General features: G+C 37.4%; 1 protein-coding gene across 20 annotated transcripts in view; it reads right to left on the bottom strand.

Annotated features, from left to right (window-relative positions):
- Positions 1 to 26,693, bottom strand: part of AFDN (afadin, adherens junction formation factor) — a 115,296-nt gene that overhangs the window by 74,029 nt on the left and 14,574 nt on the right. For 13 of the 20 annotated variants that reach the window (XM_058019398.1, XM_058019415.1, XM_058019401.1 and 10 more), the window contains exons 2-6: positions 7,171 to 7,366; positions 5,528 to 5,643; positions 3,843 to 4,006; positions 3,211 to 3,371; positions 2,078 to 2,235 (exon numbers count right to left, since the gene is read on the bottom strand). In XM_058019398.1, the coding sequence (XP_057875381.1) occupies positions 2,078 to 2,235; positions 3,211 to 3,371; positions 3,843 to 4,006; positions 5,528 to 5,643; positions 7,171 to 7,366 (795 nt within the window). The remainder of the gene's footprint in view (positions 1 to 2,077; positions 2,236 to 3,210; positions 3,372 to 3,842; positions 4,007 to 5,527; positions 5,644 to 7,170; positions 7,367 to 26,693) is intronic. The other 7 variants (XM_058019399.1, XM_058019405.1, XM_058019408.1 and 4 more) reach the window with 1 other exon arrangement.

Genomic DNA, 26,693 nt, shown 5'->3' with positions numbered 1-26,693 from the left:
ACACACTGGAACAAACTGGTGTCTACTTGCTCACACAGAAAAACACTTTAGAACGAGGAATAAAAGTACAGCCTGATACACTGCAAACCAATGTATAAAAGCAGACAACCAATAGGAAAATGCCATTTACAATAGAAGTTGCCAAAAATGTTATGAAAAAGTCTTACAATGTTTATCTTTCAACTGAAACTTCAGGAGTGATCTTTATTACAGGTACTTATACAGCCTTATAATGGTCTTGTCCTGTAACTTAAAATTCATCTTAATAATTAAGTAAATGCCAACTGCTTAAATCTTCAGAGAAGACACTGTACCTGGCACTCAAAGAGAACAAAATGTTTCAAAACCCCAACCAGTAAGAAACTGAACTTTTATGTTCCACTGATAATAGCTGAACTTAGCAAAATGTAAAGAATAAGAACATGTTCAGGACCTGTCTAACACCGAGTAGCATAAAGTGCCAGAAGAACAGGGGCAAAAGCCAAACCAGGGACAGAGAACAGCTGTGAGACTTCAGTATAAAGGGAGTGCCATTGGATAAATTTAGTGGTGCATTTCTGAGTTTCCAAAAAAGACAACAGTGATTAAAGACACATCAGGCTAATTCTTGGGTATTTTCATGTTTCAAGCAAGGAAAGCAGCTTTATAAAACATCAGGAAAAAAGTAGATTTTAAAATTTAGACTTAAAATACTCAACTTGATGAATAAAAGAAGAATTAAGCAGAGGATGGCCAAGCAGATTTTAGCCAACTACAACAACTTACTGTGAGCAAATAAGGTCTCCTATACGCAAGACTTACTGAAACAGATCTGCTATTGGTCAATGCAGACCATTCCTGTATGTCAAATGTAAACATAAGCACACAACTGACATCAGTTCAGACACACTGTATGAAGATGTGCTACTCAGGAAACACAAAATATTTTCCAGAAGTACTTCCCAAAAAACTAATATAAAAACATTTCTTTTGCAGCAATGACTTCACTAACCTTTGCCAAGATCAAAGCAAGGTTCCCCAGACTATTTTCTACATTAAACATCCCCACACAAGATCAGAAAATAGGATCTAAGGGGGAACACCACCATTACAAAAAGAAAAACTTTCAATAGTTTCCTGGGTAAAGGTGCAATTAGTCCAATAAATTCCCTAATACTCAAAGATTTTTTAATTTTTTAGTTCAGGCATCATAAGTCTGAACTAAGCAGAAAAAAGTAAAACTATCTTCCAAATTTAGTCTCAGTGTCTCTGCTGTAGCCCACGATTCTCCCAAACCACCATAGTATTGTAAGAAACAAAACTTTTTTCCCATTTTTCCAACATTTTAAGGAGCAAAAATGCAAGTTTATTAGACACGTCATAGCCAAAAATGTAATCAAACACTGAACTCAAAAAATATTGTTTTCAAGCCTCACTGTTCTCCCTGAGAAGACAACATGGTCAGAAGTTTGTAATCTTTAATCAGTAGTGCCCATGGGACTTTTTGATTAAAGCCACTTCTCTAAGAAATAACAATTCTATGCAATTCGTTTAGAACTCCTAAAATAATTAAATTCTGAAATTAAGAGCGTCCCTTTAATCTTTTCTGATTTGTAGTGAGGGTCAGCTACCACTGCAAGGTTTAAGGAAACAGCACACAACATACACCTTTTACAATGGAGCTCACCTCAGCACTTCCACTTCAGAGAGGACATTCTTAGTTCAGGGAAATAGTTTTGTGCACAGATTTAGGTATCCACAGGATGAACTATTAGCTTACACATCTGTGAATCACCAGCACATTTAGTGGTATAAAATCCATAAAAATGCCCAATGAAGAAATATGTCATTTTCAGTATTAATGTTTTCCTGTACAGCAAGCAAAACAACTGGAAGATTAAAGTTTTAAAAACAAAAAATTTGATATGTCACTACACAATTCCTGAGGCTGTTAGATTTTGGCGGGGAGGGGGGGGGGGGGGGATTTAGTCACAGAACTATCTGAGTATCTGAGTCATTCTATTTAGCTTGGAAGCTACTGCAAGAAAAAAAAAACAATCAAACTTAAATGTGAGAAGATTGTGTTTTAGAAACTTACACGAGCAATACAATAATCCTTGGGATTTTCTTTTTCCAGGCCATATTTTTCCAGTGCTTCGATAACTGCAAAGTCTGCAGTATCTGTAGTGGACAGCAGGATTGTCTTGTACGGTATATTTGGTTTTAAACTGTCTGCATAAATTCTCAGCGTCCCACCTTGGAAACCAAATTGAATTAACAATTAAACCACAGAATAAAATGACAGACATGAAGTAATTCATTATGTTTCTAACAAAATATAAGAACAAACCCTTTCAGAAATAGCTTCATTATTCTACTAATAAAAGAAAAATTATGTAATATCCTCAAAATAGATTTATCTCTCCACTGGTAAAAATCTCCAGGGATATTTCTGTAATTTATCTAATGAAGTGTTTTCCTAATGTTTCACCATGGTTAGTATTGCATGAAGTTAAAATGAAATAATGCCAATGACTGGTTGATGAACAGACCTTTACCATCTTGTCAGGAAGTCTGTGCTGACCTCTCCTTTCTTTAACAAGCCCATTTAAGATTTCCTTCAGGACAATGCTCCCTACACCTCTAACTCTTTCTTCACTACTCTTCCATGAACAGATAATAATTTCAGATTTTAGCAGTTCTAACATAGCTTCACTTGTTGTTTTCTAATGGTGTATATACAATCATTGTTATGTCCCCATTGCATGAATGAGAAATACTTAATCACTATTATTCACAAGATCTACCAGAATCCTTTAGGCAGAACAATCAGTCCTTTACATCCTTTATTTACACTACTGATTGAATTTTCTATCAGGTCATTCAGCTCATTCTTAGTACAAGGAATGTCAGTTATCTAAGCCAACCTCCTCAGTTTGCCAGGCTAAGTCCATCCTTCCTTTTTCCCAGTTTAGCACTACTGTTAGCAAGCTCAATGAGCACACTCTGTCTCAATCTGCCCACCACTGAAAGCTTTGACTTGCACTCACTATGGAACATCCCCCTGTGGAATCCTACCTTCACAAACCCTTTGTTCAATTTCACACCAGATAAACCAGCCATGTGCAAAAAATGTTGGAGAAAGCAAAAGTCAAATTTACAGGAGTTGCTGGCCTTAAGAATATTCTCTTGGTAAAATGTTTATAACTTGAGCAGAAGAACTTCAGCTACCTGAGTCTGGCCTGCCATCAGAACTGCGAAACTCCTGCATTCTCTTCTCTAGTTTTTGCTGTCGTCGCCGTTTCATGACCACCTCAGGATTGGATATTGTGCGAGTAAAGCTGGTCTCAGGCATATCTTTGTAAACCTCAGCTGCAAGGCGAAAATTCTCACTGCCAAGTTAGTTTAAATAAAAAGAATGTCATTAAGAGCTTAAAATACATACATCCTTATTATTTCACATAGGATAAAAAAGAAACAGGATTCATAGACACAGGAGCTCATTTAAGTTATTGTAAGATGGTTTCTACATGAATTTCACTTTTAATACTTTTGCTACATAGTTAATGCTGTTCGTATACCCATGCTCACCTGATATAAATTTAAGGACTACTAGCTGCTTGTTTTTAAAGAAAACAAGAAGTCTTCTACCTCTTAAACACAGGGACAGGAGGAAAGACATTAAAGAAACTTTATATAACTAGCTTTATTGTGATTTACTTTACTAACTTTATTCTGATTTCCAATACTGCAAAGCATGGGAAAGCTGAGTTAGCATGTGTGTGCATGTCACACTTTCTTTTGCAAATGCACTTAAAAACAACTATCATTTAAGTTTTAAAAAATAAGTTAAAGCCACTTACATATCATCCCCATGAAGAAGTCTATCATCTTTATCTGATGCTTGTCGCAATGCCTCTTTTTCACGCCTCTTTTTTTCCTTTTTTTCTTTTTTTGAGAGAGTTCGTTTGAAATTCTGAATTACTCCCTCTTTTTCTTGCTTTTCAGGCCCATTACTCTGAGCTTTCTGAAATAAATGAGTTTAAAACAGCTTCCATCAATTTCAATCCAAAGAAAAGTTAGCATTGATTTTAACTTTGCAGATGAACCTGTTTAAGACACAGTATCACTGACCCAAAGCCAACACTCCATTACACAGTGATGGGACTAATGCTCTCAAGGGAAACACAGAGAAGGCAAATATAATGTCACATTCCCAGGAAGGTACGAACTAATTGTACCCAACCAAGTGAATGAACTGCAGATTTTTACTTAAATAATGCCTGCTATCTACTTGGCCTCAAAAGATTAACTGAAGCAGCAAAAGAAATTTTTGCTTCTGAGTAAAAATACTCTGTAACAGTGCTGTGCTTAATCTGCTTTCAAGGCAACTGTGTTGGAGCACCAGATAAGAATAAACTGCAGAAGGAAAAACATTACAGAAGACTTTTCCCCAGTGGTATATTTTTCCAAGCTGTCATTCCAGCATTGTGTTCTTCAATTCCTGCTCCTTGCATACACATGATACCTGCAATCCTAGGCTCATTTGCCTTCTGTAAAGACTACAGAGCATGAGAGAAAGAAGATGCAGATTTTCTCATTTCTATCAGGAAGCAAAGAACATAGAGAAGGAAGATTGCAAATCGCTTAATTCAATTAATAGGAATAGCAGGGCTGGTACATGTAGTGCAAGGCATCATTAACTTTCCCTTCCGCCCTGTAACATGGATGTATCCTGTAGTCAAATGCCCAGTACAGGCTCACATCCCTATACCCAAAGCACTTCTAAAATTAACAAGCTTTAGTTCCAAAAGCAAAGGAAATTTAGTGCTCAGCACAAGATCAAAAACTCGCCTTAAGATAGCGCACACTGAATAGCATGTTTGCCATAGCTATAGGCAAACAAGCTACATATAATATATATAATTATATGACTTCAGGAGCCTAATCTAATCTAATCTAATTTAATGTTTAAATTGCTAATATGAAAGCAAATTTTTGTACAGCTGATGTTGGCAACTCATTCATTTTGCATTTGTAAGAGAAAAAAATAATCAAAAAACAAAAAAGCAAAACCAAACCAAATCAAAAAACCCTGCACAAAAGGAAAAAGTCTTCCATCATTTTTTTCAAGAAAGAGAATGTTACCTAAGGAGGTAATAATTTTTAGCTCTATAACTCCCCCTGGCACTCCTTTTTAAAAGCTTTGCAAGAGACAGGATTACCTCCTGGTATGCAGCACCATATACTATTTGAGGCATTTTTCAAGTCATCATAATAGAACAAAGCAAGCTTTAAGTTCTCTAGGCATGCTCCAGTACTAGACAGCTACATGGATCACAGCATCACCAGCCATCTAAAGATAACAAAAGAGCTGTGTCGCAAAGATGCACTTCAAGTATTTAAAAATACTTGCTCCAGATATTGAAGGTCATGAGCAGCAGTTGTTTTCAGGAATTAGAAAAGTGAAAGTTATGTTTTCCTATATAACCAAACCCCAGAGATTTCAAAACTGCTGTTAGCACTAGCATGCTCTGTAGAGACTCACCTTTGGAGGAAGTGTATCATTTTCATTCTTGAGGACAAACCTTCCCTCGCGATCATCTTTGTTCCAGTTTAACTGTACAACAAGAGGCTTCTCATCCACATCTAATCTTCTTTCTTCTTCAAAAAAATGAAAAGCAGAAACAATTACTTGGTATCTCAAGAGCACAGATAGTTTGAAGTAAGTTAAGCTTTCAATAAAACCAAAAGGTTTGCTTAACAGAACACATCAGTTGATGTTTCCCTCTTAAGTGCAGGGACAGAAAGCAAGCTTGGGAATGTAGAATTAATTGCATGTCTCCTTTCCAGCAACAAGCCCAAGTGTTCCATCTATCTACATAAGCTAAATGTCCCCATAAAGTAGTCACACATAACTCCTTTGTCAGAACTAAGTCTTGGAACACAACATTACCACTCTGGAGGAGAAGTCAGATTTAGAGTTGAAATGCTTAGCACTTTGTAACATCCTGGGCCTTGTAAATACTCATTTTTCTTGTTTTAAATTTACTTTTAAATTTACTTTTTAAAGTAGACCACAGTCTGGTTGCAGCCCAAAAACACTATCCTAAAAAGACTGCACAAAAATAAACAAGATTACAAAATTTAAACAATAAAACAAATCAAAAGCCCCCACGACATTATTCAGATCCAAGACAAAATTTCATTTAGAGTATTACATCTATTTTAAGTATATGAAAAAACAACTGACAGAGTGGTTAAAAAACTTAAGAAGTCTTGCCATTTGACTTTCCCTTTGAAAAGGAGGAGACAGTACATATGCCCAGGAAAACAACGATGTCTTTGTGGTTATTTTGTTCAGTAAGAAACACTCCTATTGACCTTGTATGCCTCAATCATCTTTTAAAAATCAGGAACTTGTTCCGCAAAGAAAACAATTTCATTTTGACTATAGGTACAGCACTAACAGACTTTTAAAGAAATCTAAAGCAGAAAAAAAAAATTCTTTTCAGTCGTTCAAATGCAGTATTTAAGGTTGTTCAAGCACTTGTGTATACTTTTTAAGTACAAAAAAAAAAAACCACAACCAAAAGATAGTTTCTCTTTTATCTGTCCCCACCACCACCACCCACACTATCACCTTCTGATCTGAAACAGACAAATTTTAGCAGTACCAAAGACTATTGAGATATCCAAATTCTCCACAGGTAACATCAGAGGATCTGTTTAAGAAACACAGTGGCTTCAAACAATATTAAGCTGAACTTCCCCATTTCAGCAGTAGAAGAACATGAGTTACAAGATTACCATCACAGGCCCACAATGTCAAAGAACAGAAGGTGTACTCTCAACTGGTCAATTTAACAATCCTAGTCTGCCATTATAAATTTAGTCTTTACCTACTAATCCTAAAAATAGCAACTCTCTCACAAATGTCAACACACTAACCGGATGTCAATCACAGCATTTTAAAAATCATAATCAAATCCTACATTAACTGCAGGCCTAGTATGTATAATCAGGTTTTGAAAACCACTCCCCAAAAACAATTAATAGCAACATATTTAAGAACAAAAAACCCAAGTCTCATGTGGTTCAGAAACTGAGGGCAAATATAAAGATACTTTGGCTGGGAGTAGATATAATGGTGGTGAGGATGCAGGAAGGACTTAATGAATAAATACAAACCTCCACTGACATGCACTTCATAAAGTGAGTATTTAGGGGATGACAACATTCGCATGTCTGGTCGAAACTTCTCTGCAAGAGTTTCTATGACATCTTGAGTTGTGGCTGTACTGGAGACACGGATACATTTTGTTGCAAAATTTCCAGCTGCTTTGTCTTGAAAGTAGAATCTCATTACTCCATGAAACTCGAGATCCTGTAAAGAAATAAAAATATAAATCTGAGTGCTGGCTAACATTTATAAGGTTCAGAGTTCTTTTATTATTTGTTACAAATTTATTATGAAAATATCAGACCTCCAAATATTACACTGGTTTTCAAAATTTTCATAATAGTAGACTTAAAAACCAGGAAACTATAAACTTGAAAAGCTATCCTGCAAAAAGAAATTAAGGACTATCTATTATTGAAAATACTGAACTTGAATCTTTTAAGTATTCAAATTTACAGGTATATTCAGGAGAATTAATAAAACCTCTTTTCTAAAACCTAGAGACATCTTGAAGACTGAGAAAAGGCCCCTGCAGCCCAAGTCTGTAAAAGTGCATGCTCAAGGAACAGCAGCATGTCTTCATGAGAACGGCTTGCTGTCACAGAACTCACAGGATCATCTTTTCTCTCCTGTTTTCACCCCTTCAGGCACTCCTGTCTCATGGTGGCATCTGTTTGTCCCAGAAGCAGCCTTTTAAGGAAGCTAAACCATTTGACTTGCTTCTACTTTTTCTTTTAAGAAAGGTTATTCTTTGGTACAGCTCCCTAAGCACTCAGTGGGGGAAAAAAGCTTCAGCACCAACACGAGGTGAAGAAAGGGACTGCAGCTGTCAGCCAGGTGGCTACACTACAACTGCAAAGGGAATTTGTTCAAACTATTGTAATTTCACATCCTCTAGTGATTTCCATTGCCTATGCTCTACTGCAGCACACCAAACTTCAGGAGGATACTGTCTGCTTATGCTACTCCACTACCACTCTGAACAACAACTCCAAATCCAAATTTTAGTTCCCCAGTGGTGTCCACCTGGCCAACTTTTGCCCCTTGCATAAATCCCAGCAATCATGGGGCCCTGCACTCAAGGGAAATCAAGGATATTCAAGTCTCCAGCTGACTTTGTCAAGTTTTCTCTACAGTTTGATAATCACTGCTCCTGTCTTCACTCTCCAGAGGCTTTGAAATAGGCAAATCCTTAGGTGTTGAGCACAGTGATAGATTTTATGCTAGGCACAGCCCTTTCCAGTACTACATCTGATCACAGGACACGCATTACAATGCTTCTTTGAACAGCAAAGAATCAAGATATTTACTGAAGCTACTCTATCATTCAGAAGACCTTTGCAAAAAGAAATGAAAACATAAGAATATTTAAAAAGGAATTAAGAAGTCAAATAATCTACATTTAGACAAACATCTGTGTCACCTAGATACATGCAGAAATAAGAACTGTTCTGCTCAGGATATTCCCAAGCCTGCACCAACACAGCAGTCCAATGAAATGCACTATGGACCTTGACAATGGCCAATTGTGTTTTATTCTCTGTTGCTATCTGAACAATTTACAGAATTAATCTTTCAGAGCCTGCACTGCTGTTCCCACAGAACTATGTATTGTACTTAGTAATACAGTGTTCCTTCCAGAGTTCCTTCCTGCAAGAAGTTACAGTTTCCACATTCCTCCAGCTAGCTCCCACCTCTACAAACACTCTGAATTTAACTGCAGTTTATACGACCATGGGTATAATTCTTCAGCTGTGAACATTTTTGTAACAGCTACTACTCACCTCTCAAAAGCATCCTGTCTACTTCATTTCTTGTCTTTAATTATATATATCGAATTATTAACTAATTATCCATACAAGGACTTACCCCTCTCATGCAGAAGGCTACTAAATGACTTCTGGAAATCCTAGCTATCATAGTGAATTGGAGCTTCCCTTACAGGTACTCTTGGTAACTCCTTCCATGAGTTCCAAAAGGTCTGAAGCACAGCTTCTCTTCTAAGTCCTGCTGACCTTTCTACAAGATGTTATAACAGACACCACGTGTCCATGAATTCTGTAGGTTAATGCAGTTTCTTCTCACACAGAACATCAGTGAACACCCTTTGTAATACTGGTTTCACAGTGCATTTGCATCCAACGACCTCAAGGTGTCCACCTAACAGAGCCATTACAGACCACTTAGAAAATTACTTCATCCCTCACTTCCTTCAGTTATTGGATGAAGATTCTCTAGTTCTAGTAACTTGCTTTCCTGCCTTTTTCTCTCTCAACAAATGCTGACTAGAAAGCATTCCTCAATTTTTTATATTTTTTTATCTCATGCTTTTATATTCTACTTATCAGATTTTACATCCTTACAATTTTCCTCATTTGGATACTACTTCAGCTTTTTTCCTCATTTGGATACTACTTCAGCTTTCTAGTAATTATCTTTGCCTGATGTTCAGTCATGCCAGCTTCCTTTCACACTTCCCTCGATAGCTGGCATGCTTTTGGTCTGTACCTCCAGCACAGCATCTTTAACTCCCAGCAGGCACAGGCACTTGGCTACTTACTTGCCCCTTTTAGCTTCACCAAGCCTTCCTAGGGCTGGTATGCTGCATCTCCAACTGGCTTGGGAAATTCTGTACTTTTTGCCAGAATCTAAGCATGTCATGATCTCTAGAAAGCAGAGCATTCTCACAGGTAATATTCCAAGCCACATTCCATGCACAGTTTTGTATAGATTTGGTTTAAATGGTTGCCTCTCCTGCTAATACTCCTTAACCGTGATGCTCCACAAAACAGCCACAGTATTTTTATAATCGATTTCAAGTTTCAATCCACTTGTTTGATCGTTGCAAAAGACAACACATAAGCCTTCGGCAGAAGTATCATGAAGCAATCATGTCTCACTTAGAACACTTATTTCCCTTTATACAAGGGAAATAAATGTTCTAAATGAGACCCCATCTCACCCCACCACCATCTCAAGGTCCTGCTGAAGCAAGAATTTTAAAAGAGAAAAATGAGCACATTCCTAATCTTTTCCATGCAGTATGTACTGTGTGAGTACATAATGAGACAAGATTCAAGTAGCTTTTTTTCAAAGGTTTTTTTTTTTGTTTGTTTGGGGTTTTTTTGTTTTTGTTTTGTTTGTTTGGTTTTTTTTAGGGAGAGCAGATTATTTTACTGAGGACACATTCTACTGCCAAGTAGCCATGCTTTTAATCTGCAGATAATTTAACAACACAGTACAGACTGAAGAGCAAAGGTCCATTCAGAGAAGATGTAAGAAACAATCCAGGAAGCTTTCTAAACTACCATGTTGTTTGTTGTTGTTGTTAATATTAGTAATATCAATAATATTGCAAGTTACAACTTATTTCTGCTTCCAGGTACTAACAAAGCAGATGAGACAAAAGTGTATTCTGAATTCTCAAGATACAATGTCTGTATAAGCAAGTTTTGTTTTCATTTTCCAAAATGAAGTAATGTGTTTTCCTAATATTGGCATTTGACAACCTGGATATAAAAACAACTGAGTGCAGTGACCACTGACTGTCCATTATCCCCCAATCTCTTCTACAGCAGCTTCTCAAGCTGTGTCTCCACAAACCATGTCCTTGTCCCCTCCCCTCCCCTCTACTTTTTCCAAAGTTTTCTGCTAAAAACAAAAGACTGCACAACAGCATCACAATCTTCTATCACTTCTCCATATAAAAGTCATTTTAATGTTTAATTTCCATTACATTCCAAACTGTACCTTGGGGCATTGCTTGGATTATTATAGATTTAAATAAAAGTATTTGATGACATGGAAGTAATTGGTTTCACATTTCAAAAAAATCAGGAAATAGGAGACCAAAAAAACCAGAAAGATCCCTTCTAGTCTTCATCATTTTTTTGATGTAGTGTTTGTGTGTGTGTGTGTATAGCTGCAGTTCAAGCCACATTTAAGTTTGCAGCCACATGCTTAGCAGATAAATCCCAACTGCACAGAAACGGATGCCACCACTCACACTCAGACAACAAGGCAGGCACTGCACTTAAATTTCCACTCTCCACTCTAATTCTGCATTAAAGTATTTATTTTTCAGAGTTTTGTGTTTCATCCTCAAACTCATTCACAACTGAATTTCTCTGTCAAGAATGCTAGGCACATTCACTGCAGTTTCTGCGTCAGGGAAAGAGGCTGAAGAACAAGAATTCCTTGTCCTAAACCAGGTAGATACTTCTGTATCTATTATTCCCTGATATATTCTTGTAGGTGAAGGAATCTCCCCAAAACACTTACAGATCTCTTGAAACTATCTATCTTTCTCCAAAGATAAGAACTGTCCTTTATCAAAAAGAAATGAAAATATTTTCTGGATTTTAAGAGTGACTGATTACTTAAGTGTATAAACACTCCTAAATTCCTCTCAGGAGTTTATATGCATGATAAGCAATTTAAGCAATCTAATATCGATCACATTTGGTATTTTGTGTATCTGCAGTACAAGTTCAAGGATCATGCAGGAATGCAAGGATACAGACCAGTCTTCAGCCACACAAGTACAGTCAATTTTCACAAAATTTTAATTCTGATCATCTAGTCCGCAAAACATATTTTGGAGATCACACAGCGAAAGTCAGCTTTTTAGGCCTTTCAAATAATAAAGGCAACTTTCCTCAAATACAAAGCACAATTATTCCTTTTTATTAGTATCAAATGAAGTTATGGTAGTTTCCAAAACATATCCTACTCAAAAGGTTTCAACTTACATAATAGTTTCCAGTTAACCACTGTTTTCCTGTTTTACAAACAAAAGTAAGCTGCACCTCCTCTTCATTAGGCACAAAGGAAAGAGTTCATAGAAGCATTTCAAATGTCCAGTTATGACTTTTTGCATAAAGTCAATGACAGGCAGCAACTGCTTTAAAACCAATGGAACAAATGTTCCAAAAATGTGTCTTCAGAAAACAAAAATACAAACGCACAAAAGCATCAGAATGAAACACCTGAAACACTTTCATAAAGTGAAACTACTTCATAATTCTACAAAATCTTGTGAAAAACTTCCATTAAACATTCTTAGAAAACATCTGCCTTCTCCATGCTATCACTCTCCTGACATTCCCCTTGAGGACCTCAGACCGTCATTAAATGAAAAGGAGCACTACAAAAGCAGGAAGCAAACAAACTTTAATACATAATGAAGTCAGTCACACAGAGCACCCAAGTCACACTTAAAACTGAAGATGTGAGGCATAAGTTATCATATAAATTCCCTTCAACTTTTTCCATGAGGCTTCACAAAAGTGACTCTGGTTTCTCAAAACAGTTTGATCTTTAAATCTAGTTCCCAGTTACTTACTGTCAAGGGTGGATTTCTGCTTTAAAGCAGTAAAGCATTATTACTTTAATGAGTAATAATCAAGATCACTCATTTGAAGTTATGCTACAGAGAAATCCAAGTAAGTAAAGGATGGAGGGAAGAGCATCTCAAGCTCCCCTCTCCAATTACAAAGAGTGGTTATATATACATGTGAAAAGTGTTAATAATTATGGAAGGCAAAGGTGTTTAATACTTTGGCAATCCAAAACAAAGAAAATCCCCACCAAAAAAAAAAAAAAAAAAAAAAAAAAAAAAAAAAAAAAAATCACGTCCAAACCTCTCCTGCCAATCATCCCACGCTTTTTACACATGAATATAGTAGTCAAGAAGGTATATGGAAAACAAGTAGTAAGAGATAAAAAGACTGAACTGCACTGTACATGAAGCTCAGAAAAAGCCTGCAATGTGACACAGTGGGACTTGCAGCAGGGAAACGTGAACTTCCTGAAGAATCTGAGAAGCTTCTGCAAACAAAACAGTAATATCCAGGAGCCATAATCTACAGCCATGCTCACATGAGAAAGGAAACCCCTGCTTTAAAGTGTCAGAGATAATGAGAGTATTTATCACAATGTGTAGGGCACACCAATGAATTAACTACTACTCCCACAAGCCAGCAAAGAATACCTATAGGCTGTTAAAACTCCTATCCCACCTGTATGCATCACAAAACACTACATACTTCAATACTTAAAGAGTACTACACACTACCCATTCTGTGAACTATTCAGTCTCTGGAGCAGCAGAGAATATACAAGCTTCCCTTCAGAAATCCTCATCTGCACCCCCTCCAAGAGGCTTTGATCTCTTTCAGCTGCATTGATAACATTGTTTGCCTCGCAAGCACATTCTGCATGACTGCATCTAGAAAATACCGAAATCCAGCACTAAGAACATCACATCTTTCTTCGTGCCCCATTCAAATTCTGCAAGCAAAAATCTACAGAGAACTAAGCTGCAATTACTATTCAGGTACATGTGCTTGCTGCTCAGGAGTTTTGCTAATAGAATATAAATAACAATAAACCAAATCCACAGTGCAGAAAGTAGAATTAAAGCACATACAAGTTGCTTTCAAATGAATTCGGGTCACAATACTGATATAACAGGTCAGCATAGCAACAGTATTATCACTGCAGAATATTCTGAAACATTCATATAATGCCTTTGTATCTGACCTGTTGTCAGTCTACAAAGTAAAATGGAATTGCTTCCTTTGCCTCTCCAAAAGCCATATGTACGCAACAATGTGGAATTCTAATGAGTACAAGAATATTTAAAAAAAAGTTCTATGATATTTTAAAACCCATTGAAATCAGTAAGGCAATAAGCACTGTGAAATTACATGAGGGTGAGGTTTCTAGCACTCATTCCCAATTCTAGCACTCAATTCCAATAATGACCCAACTTGAAACTTGAGGACAGACAATACTATTAAAAAGGAATTTCAAATAGTTGGGGTGGTTTTTTTTTAAATCCTGCTAACTGTTATAAACTGTTTCTTGTGTAAAAAAGAAACACGATGCTCTTGTTAAGTTACAGTTTTTGAGTTAAGTTCAAAAAGTGCAGCTTCATGATAAAAGACTACCTTTAATCTAACAGAAGAAAGGAAGGACAATACAGATGAAAAAACAGCTCCTATAAAAAAATAATTTTCATCAGCTTTACTTCCTCTTCCACACCTCTGACACCTGGATCAACAAAGACTTGCCACTACAGAATGACTCATTCTGCCACACTTTAGACACTGTAATGTTCACAGAAGCAGGACCAACAGCTGACCTTTCTGTCAAAGAGAATTACCAATAACCCACAACACGAAGATCATAACTAAGTGAAACCTCCTCTTTATTTTCCTGAGGAAAATTGCATCTTATGAACCAACCCTACTACATTTTGAAACAAAACCTCAAAACCAAAAGATAAGAGATACTACAAACACTTTCACAATATAAATGTAATGCAATGAAGTTAAGGCAAAAGCCACTACACTGTATAACAAACAGTACAAAATCTTAAACTAAGGCCAAAATTCAAGTCTATAATTATCACATCCAACTAAATTTCCTAAATTTAAATGCAGCTTTAATGCCCATATGAACCCTGAATTATCACAGATGTAGATATTTTACTGTATACATTATATGCATTGTCCCTGCTTCCTGTTGCTTATCTGTCCCCAACAGCAAGACTAATTAACACAAAAACTCTTGGGATTAAACAAACACTATTGTAATCTTCAATATTTTCCTGTTAACTTACATCTCACAGATCAAAAAACTAAGTTTCCATCTACACCAGGTAGATGAAGCGACTCCTACTGACTTAAAAATAAAACAAAACCTGTTGTTTTCAGAGTAGTCTTTTACCAGAGCCACATTCTGTGGTGCCATCAACCCTACTTCATTCTGAATACACCAAAGTTTTCATAGCCTTTTACAAAAGATATTATTACACAAGCAACATGAACTGTCTTCACATAAGATTTATGAGTCGAAAAGCAACTTTTCATTAAAAATTTAAAAATTTGCCAAGGGCACTCCTCAAAAGCATGACAGACATTACCTCCCAATCCTTAATTTTCAAACCAGCAGTACTGATCAGCAAAATCAGCACAGCACTTGCAACACAGCTGCTGCCTGCCCCCTGCAGGGTGTGCTTTGTTAAGCTGCGGTGGACAGCATTTACACAACCAACCAGAGCACATCCATATCTGTTCTTTGTACAAAATGAAACCTGCAGCCAACTGAAGAAATCAAACAAAAAATGCTTTCAACAATAAGCACTACCAACAGCTTGGTAACTATTTAATCATTCATCAGCCTGATTACATTCAAAATAACAATAAAGCTACAGAAGATTTAAATCATATCCTCAAGTTAAAACATACCACCAGTTACAAACTATATTAATGCTGGTATCATATAGAGACTCTCCCAATACCCTTATACTGAGGGCCTTGCAGCAACTGTCAACACATACTCTGAAAAAAAATATACCCCACAAAAGCTTGTTAAGAAAGCTTTTATTATTATTATTATTATTATGATTAGGAAAATTGTTTGAAGGCAGTGATGTGACATTAAGGAAACAGAAAAGTGATTGGTGTATATCTGATGTATCAAAACACCCTGAAGGTCTCCAACAACAGGAGAGAGGTACAGGCAGAGCTCAATCATACCTGAAACCAGGTAAAAAGCAAGTCAAAACCAAACAAAGCCTCTTTTGAACTAACATGACATATTTAAAAGAGGAAAAATAACAAAGAGCAATGGGCCTCAAATAAAATATTGCTTACCTTTCTACTATTTATTTACAACCTGTTGTGCAACTAAGACAATTGCTAAGGAGCAACACCAGAAAACTCAGAGAAGAATTAAAAGTACGGACAATCCCCTGTAACACTTTTCAGATGCATCCTCAAAACCCACTGAAATAAATCAGAGTTCTCCATACTATTTACTGTGTTAAAAACTGTTCCTCCTTTTGAACAGTTCCATTTAGAGGAAAAGAAACAGGTTATTACATCCACCTCAAACCAAAATACAACAGGAAAATTGAAGGGTGAGAATGAAAGCTCAGGCACTAGAAAGTCTGATTTTTCACTGTCATTGCTACTTGCAGAGCTGCAATCCCTGTATTTAAAATATCTTCAGACATCAATCAGGCCACAAAAAAGACTGCCCTTACTCACGTTAACATTAAAAGTGCAGACACACAGTCAGCAACAGAAACTCCAGTGCTGCAGAAAGCACTTCCTCATACTGACACACTCATTCCCACCTCCTCTCTTATGCCAGGCACCACCATCCTGCAGCTGTACAGCAACATGAATCAGGTTAACTCGGAAGATATTTCCCTTCCCTTCATTCAGTGTGCAGGAAATCGTCAGAGCCAGCAGCTGGGGCAAACTCTCCTGCTGGCACCTTGTGTCAGTTTGAAGGAACCACGAAACAGCAACCTCTGCCAAGCTGGACACTTCATTCCCACTTCTGCCCCAGCCCCAGCACGTACCTGCCTGCAGCACGATAAGCCAGCGGGCTCTTACTGCTTTTGTCTCAGGCTACGCTGGCTCGGCTGTGAGCCTTGACACAGCCAGATAAGCACCAGACCAAAGAAGGCAGCAGGAATGCAGCAGCCCAGCACAGAGAGACTGGCAGTCCTGATGAGCTGAGTGGAAACTGTAGTTTGTTACAGGAATGGCAAATCTCTCAAATATTTTAAAGACTTAGTCCACAATCACATGGCATTTAGATAAATTATTTTCTACAGTCACAAAGTAAAATTTAGAATATTGTAATCTTAAGGCTATTTCTATAACAGGCACACAAACTGTTAGATTCCAGAGTTACATGATAATTTCTCTAAGCTTAAAAAGATTACAGTTTTTCCTCTGTAATAAAACTCTGATACTGGAATATCTTAGGAACAGTCTTAAACCCATAAAAAATAACAATACAAGTAGTTGGCAAATTCATCTGTGAAACTACTAAAAGCTGAAAAGATACTTCTTTTTGAGTGAAAACTCAGTATTTCTAACAGAAATGTCAATCTACTTACAGCAGAAAGCTGCACTACAGAAAAAAAACATTTCCACCAGCAATCAAACTCATGAAGCCTGGTTTCTTGTGGCCGTCTTCTGAAAGCTGATCACAGTTTTATTGTAGATGGCACAAATAAAATTATTCTTAACATTTCCCTCCCGTACAGATTCTCTAGTGTCCAGAAGTACATATACTAGTTAGTACAAACTAAATCAAATTTCTTGTCTGTTTCTGACCTCTTACAGTGGCAACTTCACACTCCTGACATAGGCTGAAGATTCAATCAAAGAACCAACAGACCAAATAAAACCCAGATTTGACGAGCTGGTGCCCATTGATAAGCTGTCACCAGCTAATACGTAGAGCAGCTCAGAAACCATGCCCACTTCAACCACCTCACATTCACTTGACAAAACATTCATATTTATTTGCTTTCAGTATAACCTCTGTATTTATATAGGAAATAATATAAACAAACTCTCACTACAGGACAAAAAAACCCCGACACCAACAATCCTTTAAATGAACCACTGTCTGGATTAATTTCTTGTAATTAGCACTGCATTTTTACTATTTCAGGATCAGGCTTTAGTATGATGAGGCTATCAAAGGAAACTATAAAAACAGGATCAATTTTACATGATGCAACAAGGGTCATGCCATGTATCTATGCTGACACAGCCAGTAAAGTTTGAGCCAAGTTCTACTCAGTAATGATAAACTTGATTGTGTTACCCTGGCTTCTCATTCCTGTGGGATGAACTGGAATCAGCACCATACAGGGTTAAGACATCCAGCTACACTGTCTGAACTAGAAAAACGCTGGTGCTATCTGATACACTGATGGAGGAGCTTTGGCAACCAGGCTAATTAGTCAGGAGTTTGAAGCAGGAATGCTAACAAGCCTAACACAAAAAACAAGCACCTGATTCTCCTGAAGCAGACAAACTGCGGCCCAGAATGTGCATGAAAAAAAAATAAAAATACCCCAAACCTCAAAACTTAACATTCTGATTTAAATACAACCTCTGAGTAGACTTCAAAAAGTTATTTCCCAAATGAATTACGTTAGTCAATCAGGTTTTAAGTAATATCATAACATCAAAATATACCCCTAAATGCAATTTTACTGTAACAAATTCTAGAGAAATGGGGCAAAGGATCTCTTTTTGAACTACTACTGTTTATCTTCCCTACCTGAAATACTTTCCCCTTTGCTTTTTAAGGGCAAATCAGCCATACTTCAGACTATGGAGTATGGCTACAAAAACAGCTCTGAAAAAAACCCCAAAATGAAAATCTGCACTGATGACTGAAATTATTGAGATGATCTGTGTCATAGCCAAAGACACACAACCTCTCTGCTTTTATATGCAGCTTTGCCTAGGGTAAACATACACATACATGAACCAAGACATCCTTCTGGTTACTTCTACTACACACACATTCAGAAAAAAAACATATTCATTCACTACAACCAAACACATTTCAAATTAACACATGAAATTGCCACACAGTTTTCAACATTAGAAAGCATTAACTTGAATACTAAAAAGAAAATACAGGGTTGACATTACAGCTTCCAAACGGGAGCATGTCCCCCAGAGAGTTGTGGTTTTGTTTGTTTGGGTTTTTTTTTTTTAATTCGGTCACTCAAAAACTCCTCCAGGAAGCCTCATTTTTATATTTAAAGGAATCAGGTAATTTCTTAAAACTTACAAAGCAGTTTTTTAACGTCATTAGTTATCTTAATATTGGTTATCTTCATGTTGGACTACCAAGGCCACAGACAGTTTGTGAAAAATCTATCCAGTAATTCTAATAGTTTGGTAAAATTCATCTGTTGATAGCCTTCTCTCTGCAAATCCTACTTAAACCTGTTGTATAATCTTTGGCAACAATTTCATCAAGCACTGTGCTTCGTGAATGACATTCAGCCTCAGTTAGTTGCATTTAAAAACAACCGCTGACAGCTAAAAAAGGGCTTTCTCTGCAGAAACACCATATACAACATCTTCATACTGACAGTGGTTTTGTACTCCCTGTTTTGTGATGTTTTCTTTTGACTGTTCTCATACTACAAAATCCTCCATTCCATCACAAAAGCTAGCTCAAAGCACTCCCCAGCATATAAAAAGGTTTATTCCTAAGGCACCTGCACGACCAAAAACATTACCTTGCTTCTGATTTTACTCCCTCAATGCTCTGTTTACTTTTAGATTTGAAAGAGAAGATACCATGTAGCTATCAAGACAACAATACACTTTAATGTTTTGTACTTGAGCTGGCGCCCATCTCACTGAAGAAGGATTTTACATTCCAATTACCACCAACTTCCTTTTCCCCAATGGGATTCCACATTTGCTCCCAATCTACAACAGCGTCTGTTTTGCCAGACTGGAAGCAAGTTCATTGGCTGAAAGGTCCTACTCTCTAAACAGGCTTATCTAACAAAATCTCTATACATGAATACTTTCTTCTTTTATGTATCTTCCATATTATTATTATTATTATTACAGAACACGGAAGGGCATTAGTCACATAGACGTAGAAATAAATTCCCCAAAAAGTCCCTGACTGTTGATTACTGGATGGCTATCTCAAGAGCAAAATTACTCTGTAAATCCTGCTTGTGGCAGCAAGGGAAAATATGACATTAAACTAATCCAATGGCAACTAACAGTTACATTGGAAGGGGCTTTCCTCATCCTTTTCTACCCCCACTCCAGCTGTGTGTCACTATAATTGTTTCAACACAGGCATTTAGGTGAACTCTAATGAGCCAGTTCAGAGAGAAAAGCCCAACAAGAACTAATCCTAGTCTCCCAGCTTCCCTAAGAACTTCACCATGGAGTCACATAAAACCAAAAGCCAGCATAAAGAAGGCATAAAAAACCCAAACAAACCTGCTCAATTGAAGAAGGGGTGAAGGGAGCACTCTCTTGCAGCTAGAAAGCCATTTTACCAACTTCAGCTATAAGTGTGAAACCTCACCCACGAACTTTTCTCTTGGGTAGCTTTGGCACCCAAAATAAAACTAACAGCACTAGTTTACAGAGGCAAGGAATGCTTCTGCAGACCCAGAAATCCAACCAATCATGAGGTTTGATAGAGATATGATAGAGGCTGGCTTCCAAGTGGAAATAAACTGGTTATCTGTGGGAATGCAGAAATTTCATCATCCCTGTCTAAACATCTGTTTCACTTGCCTAAGGATGAACAAACAGAACATTATGAAAGTAATACAGTATTTGAAATTCACTATAATAGACCTAAAAAAGGCTATTAAAATAAAATCAGACTGTAATTCAATTATTAAACCATTTAACTGAGCAGAACTTTAGCCATGGTTTTGTTCTAGTACTAGAGGACATAGCAACTCTCACCTATGAGTAGCACTACACACAAATAAATATACATAGTTCTCTACTGTTTCAACTAAAAGTAACTAAAGGTATCAAAGACCAATGTGGCATTATTTTCTATTGTAAATAGTATTTTCTCCAAAACATCAGGAGCCACCAAGTGCAAAGTGCATTAGAGCTCAAATCACCAGCTAACTCTAGCCTCCAATTTTTCTTTACATGTCCTGAGCATAAAAAGGCAAGGGTTCAGCTCAAGCAGGAATGACACAAATGGTACAGGAATTACTCAGCAATGCCAAGAGATCTTCCACAAAACACTGCTGCATCAGATGTTGTCCACACACAAACACTGGCAGTTTTTACAGAGTCTCCCAAGTCCTACAGAGACCACAGTAGCACCATTCCAACAAAACAAGCCAGAGGAGGAGAGGAAACAAAATTATTAAAAGGCAATGAGAGTTTAAAAAGCAGTCAATTAACAAAGTCAGTTCAGAGACAGGGTGGGCTACACATGTCTAAAAAGCTCACTTAGATCTGCTAAAGGTAACGTTTTATTGTGCCACCATTCATTAAAACAGAGAAGCACTCAAAAGCTGAACTATGGGTGTAAAAAGCTACTTTCTTTCTGTAACTGCAGTATTCCATAAGTGCAGGGCCACTGTATTTCCCTTTTTTTCTACTGCTTCACAGTCTCTTATTCCATGCTCAGGACAACAATGCAAACACAGCGACTGTGAGTAATCGCCAACACTATTCCCGATAGAGGAAACAGCAGCTGACCAGTTGATTACACAGGAAGCTCCTCATTTCCTTTGCAGTTCTCTTCATAACAGCAGAAATAATCTAGAGAAAGGTATCTTGTGGTAGTAGCATAAAGACCAACTCCAGCGATTTTCTGTCAGAAGGAATTCAGTCAGAAACCACCAACAGTTTTTCAAACAATAGTCGAGATACACATACCCCAGTTCAAAAAAATAGTTTGAATTATAATTGTTATCATAACCTCTCAAATATTTTGGAGTTGAGTCTCTCATTAGAGTAAGTGTTCTGTGCAAGACTACTCATGTTTTATGAAAAAATATGATTCTCAAAAAGTAGAAAGGCAGCTCTTTTCCCAGTCGTAAACACTAATATATCATTACTTCTTTAAAATTATATAAGACATCTTAAATTATCATTCTGTTGCAATATAAGGTAATGCAGAAATCTAGCCTCATTTTTAGTCTTGATGAAGGGTTGAAAGGCAAGTATGGGATTAATTCAATTGATTAAGTTCCCAAAATTTGAAGCAGTCAAGAATTGCTTGCTCACTTCTCATTTTAGCATCAGAACAAATCTAGTCTGGTAGGTCAGCAAGCAGACTAATACTGCCCCCTCATTTCGCAGTGCCTTGCTCTTTGTTTCACAAAAGGTTGCCACCGCCTGCTCACAGAAGAGTGAGGAAGTTTCAGAGGGCAGGTCAGTCACATCATCAGTTACAAGACTGGGTGTGTGGAGCTGGGAGGAGATAGAAACAACAAAAAGACAACTGAAGAGCTGAATACTTAATCATCACATAGGCATCCTTCACATTACTACTTTCTTCCTCGCCCTTCCTACCCACCCTAGTCTGGAATAAACAGTGCAATTCTGTATTTGTACATTGCTTACTCTAGGTAGCAGCTTCATTTCTAGAACTAAGAGAGCAGATGATTACAGATATTAGAGAATCCAACTCAACAGCTCCCTTCCAGAGTTTGTTCACCCCTAAGACTTCATGTTGTCATAACCTAGGCAGTCTCCCCCCACTCACTGCAATGACTGTCTTCAGCTGAGCACATTCCACTTATGAAAGGAGACCATCAGAAGGGTATTTTTCTTCAGGAACTCACAATTCTGATCTCTGAACTTCTGAGGCAAACCAGTCCTGATGTAATGACTTCCCAGGGTGCAAAATAAACCTTTTAAAACATGGTTTTTTGGAAGGAAATCCTAGAACAAGCATCTGGATGTAGGGATTAACAGCTAAAGTAGTAGTTCAGCTACTTAAGAATGGCTAGCAAGATTGCATAAAAAAAGATTCAAACACAACATGCAGAAAAGGTGACTTAAAGCTTCTTTAAACTTAATATCAACATATACAATTCAATGCTGAGTTTCTGAGATGTTTCTTATTTGGTTTATTTCAGTTTAAAATGCCTATTATATTAAAACTGGCCTAAGAACATTTGCAGTATTAACAGTCTAATGCTACCCAGGTTTCAAAACAGCAACTTTAATTTTAACAGTAAAAATGCTCCATTGAAGTAACAAAGTTGTTACAAATATCTGTGGCCAGGCAAGATCATAGTCTGCTTTCAAACTTCAGCATTTCTTTTATCAAAAATGGTACACTACCAGCATGGCCTATTTTTCAGCATCGCACAGATACCAATATCACAATAGCAGAACTCAAAACAAAGAACATGATGCTGAGAATGAGTAATTGAACTAGTCAGTACACCATACTGTACAAATACAGTTTTATACACTAACAATAATCAGGAGTGAAAGCAAATCTTTATTCCCAAAAAACACATATCAACAAAAATAATCCAGCACAGTTCATTCACTGCAACTATCCATTCCAGTAACTAATACAGGTGTTTCACCTGGAGAAGGAAGAAGCACTGGAACAGAAAATGGGAGCAAAACTGTGTGCAATTTACACAACTTGCAAACACTTCCAGTCCTGCAGCACTAGGACCTCACCCGATCTCCCCTAGGCAATCCCTCACACAGGATACATTGACAGAACATAGTTTGATTAGGTCATGTATGAAGTGATCCTGAAACATTAAGGTATTTTCAGTCTCAAAGGTTGTGCAGGATGGGTAGAAGAATGCTGTGCTCAATTTCAAGAAGAATCTAAGCATTTCAATACTCAAAGCTTTCAAGCACATGCCTAAAGGCTTTGCCAAAGGAAATTCTTCAAAGTGGGGGTTTAGGTGGGGTATTTTTGCTTTGTTTTTTGCTTGAGGTTTTGAGTAGATTTTCAGTTCAACAGAATTCAACAAGGGCAGAAGTCCTGACAAATATGAAAGGTAAAATATCTTGCAACAACACAGACTCAAGAAAAGACTGGCTGGGAAGAAGCTCTGCTAAAGAAAACCTGAGGATCTTGGTGAACAGCAAGCTGAAGATGATTCAGATGCATGGCCTGGCAGCAAAGTCAACATCATGCTTAGCTGCATTAACACGAGTAATAGAAGCTTTAGGTCTAGTAAAACAATTGTATTGCTCTACCCAACACTCTGTTTTTGTGCTGTCAGTACAGGAAGAACAGAAATCAGCTGAAGTTCAGCAGAGAGCTACAGAATGTTTAGGAGGCTGAAGAACCATCTTAGGAGGGAAGACAGAAGGAGCTGAGTTTCTGGCTCCTGGAGAAGAGCTGGCTTTGGGGAGACCTACAGAGCAGCTCAGAGGATCTGCAAAGAGGCCAAGAAGGCAATGAAACAGTGATCATCAGGGCATGGTGGGAGGACAAACACTGGACGTTAAGTTGAAACAAAAGCAGCCTTGAAACTGACTATACAGAAAACTTTTTTCATCCTTAGGACAGTCAAGCCAATGAAGGAGAGTGCCCAGAGCTCCTGCAGTTACTGGTCCTTAGGGGGTTTTCAATACCTTATGAGAAAAGCCCTCAGGAGCATCAGGACTGACACTTCTTCAAGCAGAAGGCTGGAGCAGAAATCTCCTGATGTCTATTCCAAATCAAAAGATCATATTTTAACATCTTTAATCAAAGGAACATATTTGAACATCTGTAGAGGACAGGCTAATTTTCCGAGACTGTTCAGCTACAGAAAACACTAATTGTTACAGCAGGCAGGCAGGCAGATACCCTTAATTTAGGCATGACCTCCAACCAACAGGAGAGCTCCCAATACTGAGATGTACCAACATGTGTCTCAACAAGAACCATGACTAATAAAGGGATGAAAAAAGCTAAATAAAGTACTCTAAGTGGTAGCATAACATTTGTAAATTTCTCTTCAGGTACAAGCCCAACTGGCAGACAACAGAGACAGTAAAGCCTATATAAGTGGTTCTACTACACATAAGAAGAGTAATTAATAATGCAATGCAATCCATCACAATTGGAAATAAACTGGAATGGGTATGTACACCATGGAACCATCTAAGGTTACAGGATAATTCAGGGAGAAAGGAACTTCAGGAGTTTCCAATCCTAACTACTAGTGAAAGAAAGGTCATTTCTGAGGTCTTCCCAGGCTCTTTTGCAGCTTTCTCCAGCCTGCTCTTAGAAATCTCCATGGACAGAAACTGCACAACCTCCCTGTGCAACCCGTTCCACTACTTGACTATTCCCTGGCATCTGAGAAGTTTTCTTTTGCAGAACACTTTTGTAGTTAGTGAACTGCATAATGATTTCACTTTTAATATAGATAAAATGACCTGTATGCCTGAAATAATACTTCTTTTAACATAGAAGTTCATCCTTCAAGAAAGATTATATAACCAAAAAACAATGAAAGATCAGAAAACTCAAGAGATACAGAAATTTAAGGCAAAAACTCAGAAGAAGTGGTTTTGAACAAAAAAAAATTCAATATTCCCCACCCTCCTTACATCCTCAAACCAGTGAGATTTCCATGGGTTCTACATGTTACTTTTGAAAGCAGTTCAGTCCTGAAGCTCTAGACAGGCACCTGAGTGGAACAAGGGAAGTGATTCATTACCATCAATACACATTTGTTGCTAACCTATAGTTGCTATAGGGCATGTGAGGCACAGGAGGGCAGGAGTGGGTGGAAATATTATTATTATTAATAATAATAATAATCACAAACTAACCACAGCAAACAGCTTGATTTTGAGAACACCACAAAGCAACAGAACATCAGAAGAAAACAAACTCAGAAAGCAGGAACAAAAGGGAAGTGGGATAGACCAAGATAAAAGAGAGATCAGGAGAGGAATTATCAGAAGGCTGGAGCACCTCTCCTATGACAGCTGAGACATTGGGGTTTTTCAGCCTGGAGAACTGAAGACTTTAGGGAAGCATTTTTATAGCAGCCTTACAGTACCTAAAGGGGGCTACAAGAAACATGGAGAGGGACTTTTTACAAGGGCACTTAATGGACAGGACTAAGGGGAATGGTTTTAAACTGAGAAAGAGTATGTTTATATTAGTTATTATGAAGAAATTCTTTACTCTGAGGTTGCCCAGCAAGGTGGTGGATGCCCTACCCTTGGAATAGTTCAAAGCCAGCAAACACATCTTTTCCCCAAAGCCAAATTTTTCAGAAGTTCTTCTGAATGACAGAAAAGAGAAAGCATAATTTTCTCTGTAAGGATGTAGATGTCCATTTTGTAAGCTGTTCTCCTCGGACCAATCCATACTAACAAACGTAGATGGAGTCATTGGCAACATCAAAGTCAGAAATGGTAGTTCCAGTAGCCATCCGTTTTTAAGCTGTGATCAAGAACTGGTGAACTCAGACGTGCCATTACTCCCTGTCCCACATGCTACCCCCTCTTCATCATCAGTAAGGTTTACAAAAATAAGCACTGAAAATTTTCATGCTTGTTTCAAGAAGAAAGTCATCTCAAGGAGCAGATTTTTACAATAATCAAGCCCAGATCAGATGCATTTTTATTAAAGCAATGCAATTCTTGTTTTTTTTTTTTCCTAAGTAAAATTTGTTCACTATTTAAATTCCAATCCTCTAGAATATTCTACAACTTCATGAAAAAAAAATGCTTGAAATGCTTTTATTTTGAAAATACAATCTAATTCTTTCAATACATTGAAGTAAATTTTATACTGCAATTTTATTCTTGCAACTGGCTTTTTTGTAATATGTTTCAAAGACACAAAAAATATACTTTTTTATTTGCATAGACTATTATTATATACTTCTTTAAAATATAGAACAAGAAAGTGAGAAGTATTTCCCAAGCCAGGAAAGTAACTCTGCTCAGGGAGTCTACTTATAAAAATGCTCATTTCACCTTCAAATAGCACATTTGGTTACCAAAGAGCTGTGTTTTAAAAAGTGCCACCGGCTCTACTCTACAGATTTCTTCTAGAAGAGAACAAATTACTGTTTTCATCATACAACATTAGTTAACAAAACTGGTCTCTACAGCTCTGTTAATCAGGAGCTGCCAGAAGAATGTTTGCCAGTGTACTGTGCATGAACTCTCACTTTTAACCAAGTTCTGCACCCCTGCCCAGTAGTTAGTTTTGCAGCCAGTGACACGGCTTGTAT

This window comes from Melospiza georgiana, chromosome 3 (genome assembly GCF_028018845.1).
Source record: "Melospiza georgiana isolate bMelGeo1 chromosome 3, bMelGeo1.pri, whole genome shotgun sequence".
In the NCBI taxonomy this organism is placed as follows: Eukaryota; Metazoa; Chordata; class Aves; order Passeriformes; family Passerellidae; genus Melospiza; species Melospiza georgiana.
This window is presented reverse-complemented; position numbering and strand designations above follow the sequence as displayed.